At 43.5% G+C, this 22,340-nt stretch overlaps 2 protein-coding genes across 2 annotated transcripts in view; one reads left to right on the top strand and one right to left on the bottom strand.

Moving 5' to 3' along the window:
• The window catches only part of NMT1 (N-myristoyltransferase 1), a 35,626-nt gene extending 20,893 nt beyond the window's left edge, over nt 1-14,733 (bottom strand). Inside the window, exons 1-2 of the mRNA XM_070393038.1 lie at nt 14,571-14,733; nt 1,165-1,273 (exon numbers count right to left, since the gene is read on the bottom strand). Coding sequence (XP_070249139.1) covers nt 1,165-1,273; nt 14,571-14,701 — 240 coding nt within the window. The 5' untranslated portion in view covers nt 14,702-14,733. The remainder of the gene's footprint in view (nt 1-1,164; nt 1,274-14,570) is intronic.
• Nucleotides 14,734-15,008: 275 nt separating this feature from the next.
• LOC138993716 (large ribosomal subunit protein uL16) lies at nt 15,009-18,134 on the top strand. The gene is made up of 2 exons (XM_070393039.1): nt 15,009-15,106; nt 17,187-18,134. The coding sequence occupies exon 2, from the start codon at nt 17,214-17,216 to the stop codon at nt 17,856-17,858; it is 645 nt and encodes a 214-aa protein (XP_070249140.1). The 5' UTR covers nt 15,009-15,106; nt 17,187-17,213; the 3' UTR covers nt 17,859-18,134.
• The last annotated feature ends 4,206 nt before the right edge of the window (nt 18,135-22,340 follow it).

Below are 22,340 nucleotides of genomic sequence, written 5' to 3'. Positions count from 1 at the left end.
GCAAGAACCTAGCCAACACTGTGGTCAATATGATGGTATTTTTTTTCATAGGGGGTTTGATACTGAAAATAGTAAAAAAATTACTTGAAGTCATATCTCAATAAGATAGAAGACTGAAGTTGGAGTATAACATTTGAGGCATGAAACAAAGTTTAGGTAGACTGGAATGAGACCAAATTTATCATGAGACTTAAAACTGTTTGAGAGGCTATTCTAAAGAGGAATTATGGGTATGTTATGAACTTCCCCCAGAACCTATTCTAAAGAGGATAGGACTAGCCCTGGCCAGTGTGGCTCAGTTGGTTGAGCGTCATCCTGCACACCAAAAGGTCACTGGTTCAATTCCTGGTCAGGGCATGCTCCCGGGTTCCATCCCTGGTTGGGGTGTGTACGGGAGGCAACCAACCAGTTAAGCTCTCACATCGATGTTTCTCTCTCTCCCTCTCTTCCTCTTTCTCTAAAAATAAATTTTAAAAATGTATTTAAAGAGGATAGTACTGACATGAAATAATAGGTTTTCTTTTTGTTAAATGTTGTTTTATTTAAAAAACAAAACAATCCTTGCTAATACCTCCGGGTCCAGTCTTAGGTTGAAAACTCTAGGCCAGTGGTTCTTAGCTAGTGGAACTGGGAAACTGACTGTGCGACTCATGCTTTTCATTACAATGACTATGCATTAACCATTTGTATGCCATAAGCAGAGGACCTTTTTAAATTAAATTCAAAATATCGTGGCAGTTAACTGATTAGGAGAATGCTTGCAATACATAAAGGTCTGCCTTAAAAAGAATAGGCCTCATATTCCCACAGGGGTGGGGACTTAGATGGAAAAGGCTGAGAACCACTGCTCTAGGTACAGGGGCTGGCGCAGTGTAAGTACGCTCCACCCGGCACCTTGCACAGCACCACATGCAGTGTGTACCTGTGCACCTCAGAGGACACCATGCTTGGGAGTCAGTGTCTAACCTGCTGTGTCTTAAGGTATGAGAGCAGATTCATCACCTAGGTCTAGGGTGGCAGAGGGGGCAGAGGGGTCCAAGTCCTCCATCTTGAAGTAATACCAGTGGACACTGTCAATCTAAACCGTTTCTACACATTTACCCCAAACCTTTCTCATCTGAAAAATCAACTCTCAGTAGCAAGAAAACAGAGCCTCCTTGTTACCTTCACAGGCTGATCCTGGGCTGAATCTGTCTCGCTGCCTTTCTCTTTCTTCTTTTTTTGTTTCTTTTTCTTCTTTTTGGCTCCAGTGTCATTGGCTGGACTCAAACCACTGTAAAACAAGTAAATACCAATGCAGGGTTTTTAAAAAAATCATCTGTTTTGGGCTACACTGACAAAGGGCTTTCTGTGGAGCCAGACCTTCCTTCATCAAGCCTTTGGCTTCAGAACAGACTAGAGAATCATCCAGGTTCCCAGAAGAGGCATTGGGAGGACACCAGAAAACACAGCTCTCCTCCTACTCCCACCAGCTCCCAGGGAGGGCATGCCGTGCAAGGAATGTCCTATTTGTTTGAAAGGACTGTTTCTATTCTTGTTTTTATTTTCTATGATTATTTTCTTTAGATTGTCAGGTTACTGGCACCAAAGGCAAATGATAACTGTTGACAGGGCATTCATACCACCAAGAGCCCTAAATTTAAAAGGATGACAGCCAATAATAGTCTCTGTGGAAACCCTTCCTCACCCCCACTCCTACCCTCCCAATGCATTAGCTTTAATGAGTTTCCCTGGCTGGATCTAAAGCACAAGACAGTATTGGAAATGAAGGAGGCAACAAGGAAAAAGGTAATTTAACATTGCTGTGTCCAAAATAGTCACACAATCATGAAAAATGCCTAAATTGGGCCTGCAGGATTGAGGACAACTGTCAGCTGGTTAAGACGGGGTGAAATCACCACAGGCAAACCCCAGCAGTAGGGATCTTGGGAGAAGTGAAGCACCAGGCATTCCTCACAAAGAGGTTACGGGAAGCCTGAGTGTGAGTATGAGGGTGGTAATGGGGACTTACTCATGGCGTTTTCCTTCTGTGACACACCCGGTGAATGCAGCAAAAACAGTTTCTTAGCCACATTTAGGTTTTCCACCATCTCTTATGACTTTCAAAATCTCTCTCAGTATCGTCAGTGAGACACAAATCACATACTATACTGTTTCTTTGACATTTTCAATTCATTTGCTCTGAAATGTTTCTCCCAATTCTTGTTGATCTTAGGAAATAGTTTTGATTCTGTGTTTTCTTCATTTTATTGATGATTTTAAGGTTCACCTTGCAGCTTGCATTTGCAATTACTGTGTGGTTTCTGCCATGTCTAAATTGATGTTGGCATTGCTAGCCTGGGAGTAATGCCTGGTATCACTCTGCCATCCTCCTTGGAATTCTTCCATTAAAAAGTCAAAATTAATCATCATCTCCTGGTTTCTTATGCTGTGGGATCAAACCTCTCCCCTTGGATTTTCAGGCGCCAAACCTATTTTTATTTCTTGGATGGAAGGGGAGGTGGAAGCGTGGAGCTGGGAGGCCCAGGGTCTAGAGCAGTGGTTCTCAATCTTCCTAATGCTGCAACCCTTTAATACAGTTCTTCATGTTGGTGACCCCCAATTTCATTGTTACAAATTGAACATAATTAAAGCATAGTGATTCATCACAAAAACAATATGTAATTATATATGTGTTTTCCGATGGTCTTAGGCAACCCCTGTGAAAGGGTCGTTCGACCCCCAAAGGGCTCGCGACCCACAGGTTGAGAACTGCTGGTCTAGAGGGTGAGAGCCCAGCAATTTGCAGCAGAGGCGAGGGAAAGGTTGCAGGATCCAGGGATGGAAGTGAGGAGAAAGAAGGGCTGAAGAGGAGTCCAAAAGAAAAAGCGATGGAACACGGGAGCTCTCTCAAGGAGTGGCTGCACCTGTCCCGATCACAAAGCTGCCTGCCCAGAGCTCTACTGGAACTCTAGGTGAAGCTCTCACTGAGCCTTGGCTCAGACACTCCCACCGCAGACCACCCTACTCTTGCCTAGACTGTGGCTGCAACTTCAGGTAATCCTCCCTCCTGGCTATCCCAGGCCCTGACTGTGGCTTGCACATCATCTACTTTCCCCTTCAGTCACCAGCACGTCCACGCTAACAGGTGGCCTGAGTGTGGAAAAGGCGTCAAGCGCAAGTCTGCCCTGGAAGCCCATCAGTGGGTCCATCACTCTGGCAAGACCCCAAGGTGGCAGCATCCTGCAGCGGGCTTTCAGAGCCCATCCCTGATTTGGGAGGCCAGGATCCCCTGGTTCATTTACAGTATAGTACTTCCTCTGGAAAACAAGAGGCAAGGTTTATGTGTCTGGGGGGTAAGGAAAGGAAATGGGCATTTAAGGAAAACCAAGCTCTGTGTTAGGAAATGAGGAGAGGTGAGGGGGGCAGAGATGGTCCTTTGGAAGGAGGCTGGAATCTGAACTCATTTTCTGAGGTTCCTGCTCCCACTTCCAAGTCCTACTTGGGATTTCTTCACAGCAAACATTTCACCTGGCTTTTCTCTCTGGATTGTTCTCTCCCTTTGAGCATTCTGGTAGGTCTCTCTCCTCGTCCTTAGAGATGGGGTCCCTTAGACATGGAAATCTATTAAAGGAGCTGGCACCCACTCTGGGGATCCCCTGCAATAGAGAGCACACTGGGCCTGTCCCCACCGGAGGGAAGCTCATCCAAGGATTCTGCCTTTTAGTCAGTGCAAGTGAAACATCTGGCAAGGAATCACATGTGGAACCAAGCCATTGTTGGCACTCTTTGGTCTTAAAGACCTAGAGGGGGTCATAGGAAAAACGCTTCAGGTGGGGGTCTCTCCTGCCTCATGCTCATTCTGCACACAGTGTGCAAAAGCATTAAGCTTGCCCTAGCTAGTTTGGCTCAGTGGATAGAGCGTTGGACTGCGGACTGAAGGGTCCCAGGTTCGATCCCAGTCAAGGGCATATGCCCAGGTTGCAGGCTCAATCCCCAGTTGGGGGCGTGCAGGAGGCAGCCGATCAATGATTCTCTTTCATTAAACATTCATGTCCATCACTTAGATTCTCCAATTAACCTAGATTCTTTGTTATTTTTATTTTATTATGTCAGTCCATCTATCCCTCTATCCATTCATTTATCCATCTTATTTACTCTATTTCATAGTAAGTTACAGACCTTACACTTCACCCCTAAATACTTCAAAGTAAGGCTAAGCTTTATATGCAAGGAACTTTAGCTCTTTCTTAAAGTTCAGATGTACCCTGTTAATTGACAAATAAAATCTATGAACCATAATTATCTCCTGTATATTTTATAACGTCTCATAATTAATTATCTAATCAAGATTCTTTTTTTTAAAATATTTTTTATTGATTTTTTACAGAGAAGAAGGGAGAGGGATAGAGAGTTAGAAACATCGATGAGAGAGAAACATCGACCAGCTGCCTCCTGCACATCTCCTACTGGGGATAATCAAGATTCTTGAACTAATATTTACAATTCTGTGGGTAATAAAACAATTTGAAAACAAAACAAAACAAAACAAAAAAGTCAAAATTAGGAGTTCAATATGAGAGTACACTAAACCTTAATGCCAGAAGCCAGTCCATCCTTGCTGCTTGACACAGTCGCTGCAGGGAAGAAACATCTGCACAGCCTATGTTTCAAGGGACCTGGCATATATGGCATACTGTTCTTAATATGTTTGCTCCCCTTCTTAGCTCTATGTGTTTTAACCAAGGTCACCTCTCCGAGAAAGGTTGTTTCCCCAGGTGGGGATTTTTTCCCTGGAGTTAGGGATTAACAGGACTAAGGAAGAGAATAAATCAGTGAAACCCCCTAGTGTTACAGAAATACCATGTACTACTTATGAAGAACTTGGACTAAGACTGTTGGCAATAAATTTGGGACTTGTTGGGCCCACATCCCCAGGGGTCTGCCTACCAGGGAAAGCACCAAGGCCTATACCCCTGGAGACCCACCGACACAGGGCAGTCCCAGGGAAGGCAAGCAGCGAGGCTGGGAGGACATAACCTTTACTGGGTAACATAATCTCCTTCAGTCACTTCCTTGTAACTTATCAGTAGAGCAGTAGAATAGTGATCTTGGAATAGCCCTTATAATGGAACACAGAGATTAACCAAGAAAAGATTAAAATCAACAGAACTAGATAGAGATAGGATTTTTGGTAAAGGTCAGATAAGAAACTATAGAAATGAAACAAGGAACTGTAGAAGGTTACCCAAAACATACCATGATGTGATTATAGAGGCATGTTTTATAGGATCAAATGGTATAAATACAGATGTAACAGGACAATAAAAAGAGAACCTCGCTATGCTGATCAACTGAATGCTGCCTCCGTGTCATTCCTTCTTCGCCAACTCCCGTCCACACCTTTGGGAACCCCTGGACCTGCTGGGGCTGGACCCCAACACCTTAATCTGTAGAATCAGCTAAGCTCAGATATTGTTTTAGCCGTATATTCTAGAAAACCAACTTTCAAAGAATTAAGACAGTTTAAAATACATTTTCCATACATTATGGTAAATACCATTTAAACTTTATTTTATCATTCAGAAAGCCTTCATGGTCTTAAATGCCTTGGGATCACTATGAATATTAATTATAACTTCATACTGTGTAGGGAGAAGGCAATCTGTAACCACATGCTGCCATTTCCTGTTGTAGAATGTCTTCTTCCCAATAGCGGTAGGAGCACTCGAATCCAGACTTCACACCCTTACACACAACTAAAGTTACCTCCAGCCTTTACTGAATCTCCTTGATTTCACCTTCCTGCATCCTAAAATCTTACAGCTGTGGACTCACCGCCGTGAAAATGGCTTTCCATGTGTTCCTCCCATGCCTGAAAGCCTACAGTGACAGCAGCTTCTTATGCTGGGAGGTATCAAGCCCAACTTTTCCCTAGGAACTAGGGCCTAGGCCATTGACACTCTGAGCCAATCTGTTCATCAACCCTTACCTCCTCCTGCTCTGTAATAACTGTGCTTCCCCCTGTCTGGCCATGTTCTCTCATCAGGTTCCTAATGCAAAGACTGGGAAATCAGGAAGACCCAGTGAAGGCTGGAGGTTACTTTATTCCAAATGTAAGGTCATGAAGTTACAAGCAAGTGCACCCTCCTACCTATTATATTAATGAGATAAAGAAGGCATATCATGGAACAAAGACTGATAACATTCAGAGGAGGAATAAGATGAACTCCTTAAAACCAGATGCTCAGCAAAACCCCCAAGGCCATATCAATGAACAGGAAGCATAGTCATTTATGCTCTGAAGATAATTTTTTTCTTTTAATAACTCAATTTTGTTACCACACAGAGGCCCATTTGTAGCTTATGACAACTCTGTTTTTCTTATTCCAGAGACAGTCTCACTTCAATCTCAGAATTATACGCAGCATTAGAAGGTTTAAAAACTGGTTGAGGGGGGTAATGGGAGGATAAGGACACATATGTAATACCTTAATCAATAAAGAAATTTTAAAAAAAGCAAAGAAAAAACAAACTGGGAGACAAACCATCATCCCATTGTTGATACAATTTACAAATCCTTATTCATTTTAGCGTATGGAGTGAATTCTCTGGTCTCTGTATATGAATTACCTTAAGAGTAATTTTTTAAATATAATTCTATGGAAAGAAGAATCAAGAGGTCAAGGTGAATAACTGTTCTATAGTAACCAATTGGATATTACTAAATACAACTTCAGGTAAGGAAAAGAGAAGTTACTTCCTCCAACTTCAGACACCTTTACCAGTGTGCAAATCACTAAAAATCTACCTTCCTGCCTTTGTTCTTGCTCTCCAGTGGAGACACTTCTATGAACCCATCTCCTCACAACTCCATTTTTGTGGAAGGACCTTGGGCTGAACTCTTGTTCTGTTTTATGCATTATTGATACTATTGCTGGCAAACTCCAAGACCCAAACTAAAATCATTTCCTCTTGTATTGGCTTGACTTTGCATAAGCAGCTACTGAGCAACAATCCTGTTTCAACTTGTACATCAAGCCTACAGAGACAGCTGAAGAACAAAGCGAAGTTTTCTTAAAAAGTCATTTTTACTGAGCTACCAGGTATTGAGCCATATCCATGAAACACGTTATGAGCTCACCATGGTCTTACAGCCAACATCCCAAATAGACTCAGAGAAGAGACTTCCAAGGAGCCCACTAGGGTTAGCTTTTAAGGTGATTGTAATTATTCACAAGAAACCAAGCTCAGAGACCTTGAAAGTAGGTCTTCAAGAAACATTAGGAAGCCAGTATCATTTCACAGAAGAATGACCTCAATTTGGATTTGGGGATAACCAAACCAGAGAACCCCACAGAGGCCAGGCTGGCCCTTCTCTAAGAACTGGGCATCATGTTTAAAGGGACTTGAGGTTCATATGGACTAGGTAGGTGTCCCAGGGCATGCTGGGATTCTACAAATTGACACAGAAATCTCTCAGAGTTCTCTAAGCCTGCTGGTCACCTTAACATACTCCAAAGAGACTGACCAGACTTGGAATACAAAAAAATCAAAATCTAACTTTGGTTCATTTGGTTCCAAAATAATGAGCAGAGAATTCGTGAACTTTGCCCTTTTTGGGGGGAGGGGGAGGAGGTAGAGGAGTGATGTGTGCCTGCAATGGAAAGAGATGTGGGAGTTCACATAAACATTTTGAAATTTACATTCTAAAGTAAAGTTGATCAACCCAGTCATTAACGAACAACCCAGTCATTAACGAACAACCTAGTGAACAGGGGACGAATCAGCAAAATGACAGACCCAGAGGCCAAAATATTCTAAATTCAAACATATAAGAAACCCTATGGATGCTGTGGTAGAAAGTTAGGGCTGGGGGAGGAGATGGAAAATGAACCTCAGTACTTATTTCTAGACACAGAATGCAGTGCCAGGTTTGTGAGTGGGTGGGAGGGAAGGGCAAGCTGACAGATAAACTACAGGAGCAGCAAACTTCCAGACACGATAAGTAGTACTCATCTTAACCTGGACCTCCTCTCCATCCCACTGAAGGACAAAATCCGCTCGGGGTGCGTGGCTGAGGAACAGAAAGCTGTTCCTGTGGGAGCTAACCCACCAGAGCTGGAAGGAATATCAGGGCTGTCTAACTTGACTTGTTGTTTACAGAGAGGAAACCAAGACCCAAGATGTGAGGCAAATTGGTCATCAACTAACCAATTAGTACCGAGAAAGGCCACCAATCTCTAAAGACCTGGCCCATTCTTCCCCCAACACTACAGTCATTCCCTGTGAGAATTTACCCGAGAATCTCCAAAGCCAAAAGAACACTGTTTCATCACACTGTTTTTATATGGAAAGCCTCCCTCCTCTGCCTACTCTATGTCCCCTTGATGCCTGATTTAAGAGTACAATCTCCCAAACAATTTAATACTTTATATATAACAATGTGCTGCTTCCTGGCTTCCCAATGAAATTAAAAATGTCCTAAGTGTTGTGACCGCATCTTATACAGCTGTTCTAGTTGTGCTGAGCACACAGCTAAAAATTCAACAAATATATGCTTGACTGATGCTTTCCAGGCATAACAGACTAAAATACAACTCTGAAAAGCTAGAGCTTAAAAGAGGGTCAGAAAACATCTTATTTAGTAATGTTTCCATAGGACAGCTATATTAATATTCTATGAAAGTAGTGGACATGCTGTGTTCATTAGAGCTACTGGTTAAGATTTTAAATGATCAACTTTCTTATTTGTTGCTTCTCTCTCCTTAGGACCTATCCTATTCCTGTAAGAGTTAAAACAAAAACTCTCCACTATAACTACATCAAATGGTTCCAATGTCTTAAACACAGACCACAGGTTTAGCTTTAATTCAAATGGTTCCAATGTCTTAAACACAGACCACAGGTTTAGCTTTAATTATGAGATCAACAGAAAAAAAGAGTCCAGAAAATAAAATTCACAATTTTCAGTCACGTCTGCCCCCCCCACCCCCCGCCAAAAACTGGAAATTAATTCTTTGGGCTAAAATTCAAAATTTCCAGAGAAACTTACTAGATACATCCTAGCTTCTAATAGTCTTTTGATTCCACTTTTAGATATCAGGAAATCCTTCTGCAGATCAATTTACTCATGAATATGATATGTGCAGCAATCCTATTAGTACTCAGCAGGCTCAAGGAGAGGTGAACAAAGTGGCATTTACAAAAGTGCCCAAGTAGAAACCACCTGGTATGAATCAGTACCTGCTGCCTATCCTCTCTACCGCTGTGACTGCAGGATCACATAATGCAAACTCCTCAAATTTCCACCAATCGGTTATTTATATAAGAAACGGATGTAAATCCTGTATGACAGAGAAAAACACTCAGTACGCCACCAAAGTACCCTAGGAGGCCTGTGGAAACAGCAGGTTGTGGGAAGGGATTACGAAAGATTGCTTTTACTGCCCCCTCTGCCCTCCCTGGGATAGTTAGCCAGAATTTTAAGGATGAACAAGCCAATTCCTGTCATAAAGGAAAACTGTGTTTTGTTTTTGTTTGTTTCGTTAAGCTCTAACATACTCAATAGCTTAAAATGGGAGTGAGACAGAAATGTAAATTCCATAACCTCTGGGTTGGTGTGGTGAGCTAGACTGTAACCTGGCAACGCCGAGGTCAAGTCAAATGCTATTCAGAGACCATTTTCAGTAATTTTCTGAGCAATGACTCAATAATGGCAGCAATTTCACACACTGGAATGACCTCTGAAAAAGATTCTGGTCCAGAAAGGAGAGTTTAAAGGGGCCACCTTTAAGCCACCTCCATCACCAACTGGCTTCCTCGTTAGGGTAAGTCCCTCCCTGGGTTATCGAATGGATCCGAAGACAGGACTCACAGTCTCACAGAGTCAGGATGTAGAAGTCAATGCAGTAGGGAAAAGAAATCTGTAAGTTCATAATGGGTCCTTCAGGGTGTGAAATGGAGAGGTGAACATGCAAATCCCAAGCCTCATTACATAAGCTAAACCAGTTATAACTGCAGTGGAGCTGCGATAATCCATGCAAAGGGCTTAGCAATGTCCAAGTGCCCAGCACATAGTAATAACAACAAAGTATAACATTTACTGAACACTTAACAACAGTGAACCCTCCTCAGTTGCCTCTCAAAGTCAGCAGCAGTAGAAAAATTTTTGAAGGACTAACCCCACTGAAGAATTTTAGTTTCTTTGTTGTGTGTGTGTGCCCTCAATAGAAAACACTGTTTTGTGTGCCCCAAATGCAACAATTACAAAAGCACCCTCCTTGAAAAATTGTAAGAGAGGCTAGCAGGGTAGAGATTTAAAATAAACAGTTAAAGAGGAAAAGCTAAAGAAGCATCCTCCTCAAGTTACTAAATCTATGGTCCTAAAATCTACGAACTTCACAGGGAAAAACGTTAACTGCAGACTTAGTAAAGCTGGGTCATTTTGGAGTGAGCACATTAACAATGTGAAAAATCAGCAAAACTTGTTTGCCACGAGCAGCCTCCCTGAAATAGGCTCTAATTTATGTTTCGTTTCTTCTGCTTTCCAGCCTCTTCTCTTTGAAGCAGCTCTTGATTAGTTTCTTTTTAATTGCCACTTAATTGGGAAATAAAATTAGAACACTTATTTGATATCAGTGATGAGGCTTCTCTTTTCATTTCTGCTTTGATCTAGTTTTGAAAAACCAAAAGCTGAAGGGGGCGATTAAGAAAGAAACTAAAAGATGTCTTCTTTCCAAGAGCTAGATGCAGTTATAAGCCATCAAATAAATATGGAAAGAATAACTCTTTGGCGAATCTGAATAAATCAAAAAAAGCAAGGATAGCTTATGGAATTCCTTTAAAAAAGACCATTTTTCTCTGTTAGGTTTTTTCATATGGGATAATAATGCATAATTAGGAAGGAGGAAAGCTTTTCAGAACCCACTTAACCAGTCCCCATGGAGTAAGAGAACAGGACGGAGAAGAGGCCCTTATTAAAGGGTTCGTGACCCATGGCTTAACAGCAGCTCAATGGTACAGATGACATTGCAAAACAAATCCCAAAGACTCCTAGGAACCAAAGAGTTTAAAAGTTCCTTCCTGTTCCAAAACACCCAGATAAATATTACCTATTTGGTACTCCAAAATCTGCCAGCTGGTTAGGTTTATTCTTTAGTGATACTTCTTGGAAAGCCTTTCATGAAAAACAAACAAGCAAATAAACCATATATGTAGATGAATCATGAACTGCCGGGGGAAGTGGCATAAAGATGATCTTAGTCTGACCCTCTCTCAACTGCTGAGGGGAATAACTTAAGTCAGGCAAGTTACCAGGGTAAAAACACTGCCCTCCTTTTCTCTGTTGAGTGAATTAAAAAAAAAAAAAATAGCTGACAGAAAAACTGCAGACAGATACATACACACACACAATGTATATGTACGCATGTGCACTTACACACTCATATGTACATATGAAATTTAGACTCATCAAATGTTAATTAGGGAAGAAACACATGACAAGGAAAGTCAAGAACTTATACACAAAGGAACATAAGGAAATAGCACAACTGAATTTCCTGTTATTCCAGCACATGAATGTAGCTCATTTCATTACTATAAAGCACTGTGATCCCATCCTGAAAGAAAGGCCTAAGAGAATAAGGGTTAGTTTGAACTAATTGCATATTATACTTTAAAATTATTAGCATCAAAGGGAGATATTCCCCTTCAACTTTTATATCACTTTTGAAAACATTTTAAATAATACAAGTAAAGACAATAAAATTTTCAAGAAGCCAAAAAGCAGTGGAAAACTTCCACGATAAATTGGAGGATCATTGATTTCCATAGGTCAGGGGTCCTCAAACTTTTTAAACAGGGGGCCAGTTCACTGTCCCTCAGACCGTTGGAGGGCCGGACTATAGTTTAAAAAAAACTATGAACAAATTCCTATGCACACTGCACATATCTTATTTTGAAGTAAAAAAAACAAAACGGGAACAAATACAGTATTTGTATTTGCATGTGGCCCGAGGGCCGTAGTTTGAGGACCCCTGCCATAGGTATTTCACAAAATCTGTAGTAAGGCTTACAATGGGACTTATTTGAGGACAGAAAGTGTGTATGTAAGAAAAACCTGACATCCTCGCCCTCGGTGAGGAGAAATGAAACTCCACTAACATTGGGTAAGAACTTTAACACTTGCCATTCATTCATCCAGCAAATATTCATGAAGGCACACTAAGAGCCAGGCATCTCAAAGACATGAACCCTGTTCTCAGGCACCTTAGAGTCAGGTGAGGCACGGACTGGACACCTATGTTACTTAACTAATGTTATGATAAAAGCTACAAAAAATACAGTACGTGATAAGGGCAGGCAGGCAGGCAAGCTGGGAGAAGGAAGATCTGAAGACTATGAGGGAGGGGGAAGACTTCATTCGAAATGCTATCTTATTTAATCCCTAAAACTAAAAGTTAAGTAACTATCCCAAGGTCATAGATTATTAAGTGTCAGAACCAGGTTTTTACTCAGGGTTTTTGTTGTTGTTTTAAAATGTTTTTATTGATTTTAGAGAGAGAGAGGAAGGGAGGGGAGAGAGAGAGAGAAACATCAATTGGTTGCCTCCCATACGCACTCTGACCAGGAACAGAATCCATAACGGGGGCATGTGCCCTAACCCGGAATCAAACCCAAGACCCTTCCGTGCACAGGACCAGGCTCAACCAAATGAGCCACACTGGCCAGGGCTGACCCCAGGTTTGAATGGCTCCAGTGTGTATGCTTTTCCTACCGTGCCACACGGCTTCTTCCCAAAACCGTTTACTTTGACAATTAATAGGAAAATGTTGAGTCTACCTCGGACTCTAAATGCCAAAACTAGATCCTGTCCTCCAGGCTGGGTCCTTTGGTTCTCATCTGCCACCTCCAAACTCATTTATTATAAAAACCTCTAGGTTCAAGATGCTAATAAACTTAATTTGTTCACCCTGACTATAACTGCAAACGAAACCACCACCAACAAAAGAAACCCGTACAAAGTTTTTTAAGGTTACCACTTTGTTATACTTTAATAAACCAGGGCAGTTTTGCAAAATGATTCATAGATTACAGGGAACAAAACCCATTAATGAGCTACAGACACTGGTCAGAGCAACAGTGTAGCAGGAAAAAAAATAAAATAAAAGCAACTACACAGAGAGCAAAGAAACTGTATTTTCACTTCTGAAATGACTTTCTAATTCAACAACTCTCATCTACGAGTGGGATCTCCATTCAGAAGGGCTGCACTTTCCCTTCTTTCTGTTCCTATTTCCTCTTTCTCAGCTCTTCCGTTCTTAGGAATCCCAAACTTCAAAACAAGGTTTCCATTACATTAGATCTGTTGTGAGTTATAGCGAAAGAACATAGTCTTATGAAACCAAAATTGACAAGCTTCCTTTTCCTCTATCTTCTTCCCATTTTTAATGCTGGCTGAGAAATACATCTTTTAACCTAAGGGTTCATCACAGGTAGATTATAAGCCACTTTAATAATCCCATGTTCTCTCAGAATTTTTTTTAAAAGTTTATCCAAAGACATCAACCTTCTACCTTTATACCTCCAGCAATACCATCAATACTGCAAATGACAAGACGGCTATGAAAATCAGACCACAGATTCGGCCGAAGTTTTACATCCAAAACAGTCTTTCATGACTTTCCATTAACATTACACAAATATAAATATAGATATAGCCAGGGAGTGAGCATCAGCACCAGCCACTGCTACCACGTGAAGAGGAATGAATGACGGGGTGTGGCTTACAGAGTGAAAACTGATTTGGAAACAGCACTCAACATTCAAACCCCTGGTACATTTCTCCTGCCCGGGGGACATACAGTTACCTGTAGGCAAGACCCTAACGTCCAGGAGCTGCAGGATTAAACCCACTGCCAAGCACCGTCCAAGAAGCATCACTACTCAATTTCTTGAAGCTTGAGGCGACTTCGCCAAGTTAACAGAACCAATATGCTGGGAGACCTAATTATATATTGTTCAGGCAACTTGTGAATTGTCTGGAGCAACAGACACCCTATACATCAAAACATTCTTACACAGTAGTTGTGTAGGGTTTATAAGGTGAGTTTATATTTTCAGATTCTCTGGTAGGGACATTTTACAACATAATTATGGTTTGTATAGCCTGGTTAACTTCCTCCTTGAAGACCAAGCGCAGCGAACTGTTTTATTAGTTATTGCTAATCACGTTGTTCAGACACCACCTCTATAAGTAACGTTCCCTTTGAACTGTACGGTTATGTGGACCTGTGTTGTGCCATCGAAAACCATCATCCTACAGGCTCTTTTTCCGGGATGCGCCTGAAGCACACACAGAAGAACTTTTATATAATAAAAGTATTGAATGTCTCCGGCCCTTAATATACTGAGCACCAAACCCTGGTAAATGACAAAGAAAGCAACCAACCACCAGGCAGAATCTCAATGCCTCAGCCAATAAGAACATGGGGGTGGGGTTACACTAAAGCTCCCGGTGACTTCCCCGCACCCCAGAAACCCAGGTGGTGGGAGACTGGACAGGAATTGGACTCCGAGGATCTCGTTACCCCCGGTTGCAGCTGTTGTCCTCCTCGTTCTCGCAGTCGCTGCAGTGCTCATGGCCGTTTCCGTTCCCTTCCATCATCTGCGGCCGCGGAGGGGCCGGCGACTTCACTGCTGTCTCACTCTCGTCCGCCATCTTGAGTTCCAAGAGCCGGCCTCCGCGCCTCGCTACATGGGGGGTTCCTATTGGACGAGGGGAACTGGCGCTATATTCTGGGTTTTGTAGTTTTTGTGGCGAAGGGAGGCGTAAGTGGGCGCGGCTCATTCCCCGGAAACCGGAACAAGGTAGACTACAATACCCAGAAATTATGAGGGGAAGCCGTCTAGGCCAGGGCCCCCACTACTCGGAAACACTGGGCGTTGGGCCTCGCTCTGATGGCCGGCGCCGTGTGGCATGCTGGGAATTGTAGTTCGGCGTAAGTTTAGGGTTTCGGGCGTGGAGGCTCCAAAAGCCAAGGTTTGACCTCAGCCTGCCCTTGCTAGTGTCTGGGCGATTGGAGAGCCGTTATTGACTGCCGTTAAGGACCGTTACCATTCCGGAGTAAGTAAGAGGGTCTGAGGCCCGCGTGTGTGACCCACCGGGGGCCTGAATGCATCAAGCTGTCTTAGAGGGGCTTTCCTGCTAGAAGCCAGGTTGGCTCCGGACCGCCATCCTTACGCGGGACTGTGGGCGGCCTGTGGTGGTTGGTAGATCAAGGTCTCAGGAGGGGCGGTGGATTGTGATGTGCGGAGCACCGATTCTGAGCCGGGAGACTTGACTGCCGGGTTAGAACTTGCTGCTTCAGGACCCCCAGGTGCCGGTCGCCACCAAGCTCTTGCGCACACAGTGTCCCTTTCTTCTCTTTTGTTTTCTTTTATTGTTTCCATCACCATGTATCCCCTCTGTGGCCTCTTCCCCCTCCACGCTACAGTGTCCCTTTCTTTCTCTGCTGCAATCCTCCACAATTACTCTTTATTGAGCACTTATATACCAGGCTCTGTGGTAAAGATTTTCAAACTTCTCATTTAATTCTTTTTAACAAGCCTAGAATGTGGGCTCTATTCCCTTTTTTTCGTAGAGGAACAAATGTGGCCCATATTGGTTGGTCAACTACAGTCACATCGCTAGTAAGTGGCAAAATCAGTATATAAATCTTCATTTGTCTGCCCGTAGGCCCTCTTGCTTCTTTGTCACTACAATAGCCCCATTGTGGGTACATCTACCCAAGGACATCAGTTATTAGAAAGTAACTGCAACATCTTTTTAAAAAATATATATTTTAGTGATTTCAGAGAGAAAGGGAGAGGGAGAGATAGAGAAACATCAATATGAGAGAGAATCTTTGATGGGCTGCTTCCTGCACACCCCCTACTGGGGATCAAGCCCTCAACCCAGGGATGTGCTCTTGACCGGAATCGAACCCTGGACCCTTTAGTCCGCAGGTCAACGCTCTATCCATTGAGCCAAACCGGCTAGGGTGGAAAAGACAACTTAACACCAAAGAGTTCCTTGGCCAAAAAGGGAAGTGATCTATGCCTTTGGGAAACTCTCAACATTGGGAAGAAACAGTTCCCATCTGACTCAAGGAAACAAAAGAAGCTAAATATTGTCAACTTTTGGTTGTTTTTTTTGTTTTGTTTTTTTATATATTTTATTGTGTTTTTTTTTTACAGAGAGGAAGGGAGAGGGACAGAGAGCCAGAAACATCAATGAGAGAGAAACATCGATCAGCTGCCTCCTGCACACTCCCCACTGGGGATGTGCCCGCAACCAAGATACATGCCCTTGACCAGAATCGAACCTGGGACCCCTGAGTCCACAGGCCGACGCTCTATCTACAGAGCCAAACCGGTCAGGGCTTAACTTTTGATTTTTATATTAATAGCAAGAGCAGAAGTATTTTCCAAATCAGATCATCTTAAATCATTTATATTTGGCTTTGGAGGGCAAAGACACCTGTTCAGGCTGAGAGCTGTCACCTACACCCATCTCTGCAGGGCCAAGACATACCACCTTACCTGCAGCTGCAGGTGAGTGGAGGAGGTCAGAGATAATAATAGTATACTTTACATGTGTTAGTTTTACCTGTTGTAGCTGTGTGACCTTGGGAAGTACATAGGGAAGGGGACTTGGAAAAAAAATTCACAATGATACCTAATTGCAGAACCAGAACCCACATCAGGTATTCCAATTCCCAACCTTGCATTTTCTTTTCTCACAGATGCCCAGAGGTTAACCGAAGGCTAATGAAACATGACCGAGGAAGAGGGATTATAGGGAAAGAAGGTGCTGGTTGGCCTCTCTGGACACTGCCATTCTTGCAGTGCAAAGCTTAAGTAAGATGCTGCCTTGTATTTTACTGCAAACAGAGCTGTTCTTGCTCAGCAGAGAGCCTTTTCTGGGAAGTAGGCAGGCAGTGTGAACATGACCAAGCTCAGAATGCAAATCCAAATCCAAAATTCTGGAATCCAGCACCTCTGAGAATTTCAGAATTAGAAGGGACCTGAGAGAGGCTCTTACTCCCTCTCTCTTAGGATTTTTCAAGTTAGAATCCTCACTTAGATTTTGTAGAATCCATGATTTCTGAATAATAAAATTTAACCTTATGTTTTTAAAAAGAAATTGATCTCTTTCCCTTCAGCGTGCCACTGAAGATCCTGGTGTTGCCATGGGTCGCCGCCCTGCCCGGTGTTACCGGTATTGTAAGAACAAGCCGTACCCAAAGTCTCGCTTCTGCCGAGGTGTCCCTGATGCCAAGATCCGCATCTTTGACCTGGGGCGGAAGAAGGCAAAAGTGGATGAGTTCCCACTCTGTGGCCACATGGTGTCAGACGAATACGAGCAGCTCTCCTCCGAAGCCCTGGAGGCTGCCCGTATTTGTGCCAACAAGTACATGGTGAAAAGTTGTGGCAAAGATGGCTTTCACATCCGAGTGCGGCTCCACCCCTTCCATGTCATCCGCATCAACAAGATGTTGTCCTGTGCTGGGGCTGACAGGCTCCAGACAGGCATGCGGGGTGCCTTTGGAAAGCCCCAAGGCACAGTGGCCAGAGTCCACATTGGCCAAGTCATCATGTCCATCCGCACCAAACTGCAGAACAAGGAGCACGTGATTGAGGCCCTACGCAGAGCCAAGTTCAAGTTCCCTGGCCGCCAGAAGATCCACATCTCCAAGAAGTGGGGCTTTACTAAGTTTGATGCGGATGAGTTTGAAGACCTGGTGGTCAAGAAGCGCCTCATCCCAGATGGCTGTGGGGTCAAATACATCCCTAATCGTGGTCCCCTGGACAAATGGCGAGCCCTGCACTCATGAGAGTCTCGGTGCTGCTTCCACCTTACACCCACCAATAAGTCAACTTTCCATCCATGAAAAAAAAAGACTCAGTGGTTGAACATCAACCCAGGAAGGTCACAGGCTCCATTTCCGGTCAGGGCACATGCCTGGGCTGTGGGCTCTATCCCCAGTGGGGAACAAGCAGGAGGCAGCCGATCTATGATGTTTCTCTCTCATTGATGTTTCTCTCTCTCTCCATCTCTCTCCCTCTCGTTCTAAAAAATCAATAAAAACATTTTTTTAAAAAGAAAGAAATTGAGTATATGTAACTTTAAAAAAAAAATGACCACTTGATAACTGACTATGACCACATGTGATTTTGGTGCCTTTTGAGTTTACAGTCACAGGGCAATGTAAAGTTTCCTAAATTGGGACTCTATATAAATGCTTTCTTAAGGCTCTAAGAGTTTTCATATTTGTTCCTTCCCACTTCCTCATCAGAGTCAGCCTTCCTGGCCCTGGCCAGTGTAGCTCAGTTGATTGGAGTGTTGTCCTGTACATCAAAGGGTCAAGGGTTCGATTCCTGATCAGGGCACATACCCAGGTTGTGGGTTTTATCCCCGATTGGGGCATGTACGGGAGGCAACAAATTGATGTTTCTCTTCTCTCTCCCTCTCCCTTCCTCTCTCTCTCAAATCAATAAAAACTTATCCTCAAGTGAGGATTAAAAAATAATAACAGACAGCCTTTCTCTTTCGGACAGCTCTCATTAGTGGAAAATTGGCTAAGTTCTGCCTTATGGGCTATGTAGAAACATATAATCCTGTGTCCTAGGTAGTTGTTACATATTCTACAATTAATCGCTAGTTCCCTAAAATTCTTATTTTTTTCAAAGTAAACATTCCTGGCTTTCTGAGCACCTCATCACACTACAATAGCAGGACTCTCCCATTTAGCTCTGCTGGCTCTTCCTACTCACCCGTTCTGACAGGAGCATTATAAGAAGGAAATGGGGTACAGCAGGGCCCAGAGGGTGACTGAAGGATGTGCCTGTGAAGCTCTGCACATTCTGGAAATTGCTCTTCATATAGATACCTCCATTATCCCTTCATGGTTGATACTGGGGACAGAATATAGTGGTTAAGAGAACAGGCTTCAGAGTCTGGCTCCCTGGTTCTAATTTTTTTAAAAAATCCATCTTAGAGAGAAAAACACTGAGTTTGTTTCTTGTATGTACCCTGACCAGGGATCGAGCCTACAACCTTGGCGTATTGGGATGACATGCTGACCGACTGTGCCCCCTGGCCAGGGCCTCCCTGGGTTCTGGCTCTGCCTTTGCCTAGTGAGTGACTGTAGGCAAGTCAGAGACTTAGGCAAGTCTCTGAACCTGAATATCCTCATCCATAAAATGAGACAATGCACATAAAACACTTAGTAAAGTGTCTGGGACAGTCAATACCTAATAAGGTATTTCCCTTCCCAAGAAGCCTGCATTACTACTGTGATAATCAAAGAAAAACACAGATCAAAGCCCTTGCTGTGCTCCCAACATCTCAGGTACCCTTTCTTCCAATGGGCCTAGGAAGACACGAGCCAGCTTGCATATACTCAATACCTTGGAGCACTCACGACATGATAGGCTCTATGGGAGGAACTAGGGGATCAGGGATAAAACAAAGTCTGTGCCCTGGGTTCATTCCATGAGTTGGTCAGTGCACAGACGAACAGTTACAGAATAGTGTATAAGAGAGTGGGGAACAGGGGATGTAGCAGGAGCCTAGAAGGGACTCTTAACCTGGGAAAAGGGGTCCTGGAGGAAAAGATAGCTAAGCTGAGTTTTTATAGGGGAAGCAGACAAATGGGTGGATATTCTAGGCTGAAGGTATGAAAGCCCAGCTGTCTAAGAGTAAGGTGCTTTTGAGGTACTACAACAAGACTGATGTGACTGGCCCAGCCGGCATGGCTCAGTGGTTGAGCATTGACCTATGAACTAGGTCACAGTTCAATTCCTGGTCAAGGCACATGCCCTGGTCATGGGCTTGATCCGGTGTGGGGCATGCCGATCAATGATTCTGTCTCATCATTGATGTTTCTATCTCTCTCCCTTCTCCCTTCCTCTCTGAAATCAATAAAAAAAAAATATATATATATATATATATATATATATATATATAATTTATTTATTTATTTAGGCATTTCAAATAGGTTTGATTTTTTTCTTTTTTTAAATATTGTTGAAAAGATTATACATGTCCCCTTTTTCCCCCCATTAACCTTCTCCAGCCCCCCGCCCCGTGCTGCCCCCTCCCTCCCCCACAGCCCCATGCCCTCATCCCCCCCACTGTCTGCGTCCATGGGTTATGCATACATGCATGCAAGGTCTTTGGTTGATTACCTCCCAATCACCCACCCTCCCCCACCTTCCCTCCAAATAAAAATATTTTTTAAAAATATTTTAAAGAAAAAGAATGATATGACTGGAACTTAGAGTGTGAGGAGCATTTTGGAAGTTGAGGCTGGAGAGCTAGTCTGGAGTCAGACCATGAAGGGATGTGGGTGCCATGCTGAGCAGTTTGGGCTTTGTCCTGAAGACTCCGGAGCCACTGAAGATTGTTAGCTGGGGAGAGAGATGATCAAATTTTTGTTGGAGCAAGATGGCACTCTAGGAAGCAGACTGGATGTTCTAGGGAAGAGTTTTTCCTCCTCTGAAGAAGAACAGGGCCCGTGGGCACAATCATGAGATAGGGATGGGGAGGTGGTCTTAGGCAGCTTCCTGTCTCCTCTGGCGCTCACTTTCAGGTAGGGGACCCTCTTGGGCTTTGGGGCCATTATTAAATGACATCCCTGACACACGAGCTTAGAGCTCATGTGACACTGACTTTGCCTTCTGCTTGGTGTTGTGGTATATAAGAGAGTGTGCCAGGCATTCCCTGCCCAGAAGGCACTTACAGTGAAATCCAGAAAACCAGGCTCACTAGAAAACAAAATAACAAGGCCTGACTGGGTATGATGACATGAGCTAGGTAGATAAGTTAACTGAAATTGGGGGCAGGGCGAGGGTGCAGCTCTCTGGGGCACTGTTAGAAAAGGTTTCCTGGAGAAAGCAGACTTTGAACTTGGCCTTGGAGACAGCTTAAATCCTGGGTCCCCTGTTATAATTTCAGAGGGCAGGCGCTATGGACCCACTCCTGAGCTTAAGTCACAGCTGCAATTTTACTTTTGTTTGAATGATTATTCAGTGTGTAACCATTTCCCCCCACAAGACCCTATGTTCTGTGAGGGCAGAGAACAGATTGGATTTTCCTCGCCTGTGTATTGGGGCCAGCACACAGTGTTATTCCTGTTTTACAATGAGAAAACAGTACGTTCAGGCTCCTGCGACATCCATCAGTATCTGTTGGGTGTATGTGTGAGTAAATGAGTGAATGGTAAGGAAGAAGGGATAAAGCTTTCAGGGTGTGGAAATGATACAAGCAAAGGGCAGAGGCAGGAACACAGTATTGTTACCCCTTATGTTTGTACAGTGCTTTATTGCCCACAAAATGCACTGATACATGATCTCTTTTGATCACTACCTTCAACTGCCTTGTTTGACCCTGTGCAATGAGCAGGGCAGGTTTTACAATGAGAAAACGATAAGGTCAGTGATTTGCCCCAAGTTTCACGGCTTCTTAGTATGAGTTCAGACTTGAACCTGGTGTTTTAACACACAGTCTGGTACAATAACTAAACTACCATCCGCCTTGGCCTTGCCCAAAGGGGAACATCTGGTGAGACATGTCTGGAGGGGTGATCAGGGGCCAAGTCACTGAAGGCCTTAAGTTTCAGGCTAAGGAGTTCAGACTTTATCTTTTAGCTGGTGACAACCTTTGGGAGGATTTTTAAAAGCTATTTAATAAAGAATAAATATTAATGGTATTTGTGAGGTATGGTATAAGTTTAATTGCACATTAATATTTAAAATAAACACACAGAAAGTAAGTTTAATTTTAAGACCAAGAGTCAAAGAGCCAGGAGTCAAAGGAGTCACCTCTACCAGACTCAGAGGATTGTTCCTCATACACAACTTGGAGCAGCGCTATAGTCCAGGCATCATGCTAGATGCTAAGGACACAGAGGTGACGGAGATGCAGGTCATTGTCAGGATGGAGAGAGATCATGTGAGCAGCTAGAGCCAGCTCAAAGATCATTATTGCCATCCGGAATAATGGAAGATGTGTGTTTAAGCTGAAAAAGCCCTGAGGCATCTCCTCAAAAGGCAAAGGCAGAACTTCAGTTCCTAGGAGGTGCCTGGGATGAAGCCCCTGCAGCAGCCCTTCAGCCTTTCCTCTGGGGCCGCCCCAGGGTGAGATGCAGGGGCTGTTGACAAATCAGACCACAAGGATGCGGACTTAGAAGACAAAGCCCCCATTTGTACACCAATAGCTCACGTTACTGTGAGGCAGTATTTGGGAAAAGCAGAACCATCTGCAGGGGTTTCCTCACAAAAGGCCCCAGGAAGAGCCTGATGATTTGGGGGGA

Source organism: Myotis yumanensis, unplaced genomic scaffold, assembly GCF_028538775.1.
Source record: "Myotis yumanensis isolate MYYU_CA2020_CCGP unplaced genomic scaffold, mMyoYum1.0.hap1 SCAF_16, whole genome shotgun sequence".
Taxonomy (NCBI): domain Eukaryota; kingdom Metazoa; phylum Chordata; class Mammalia; order Chiroptera; family Vespertilionidae; genus Myotis; species Myotis yumanensis.
The sequence above is the reverse complement of the archived record's forward strand: the minus strand, read 5'-3'. Positions and strand labels throughout refer to the sequence as shown.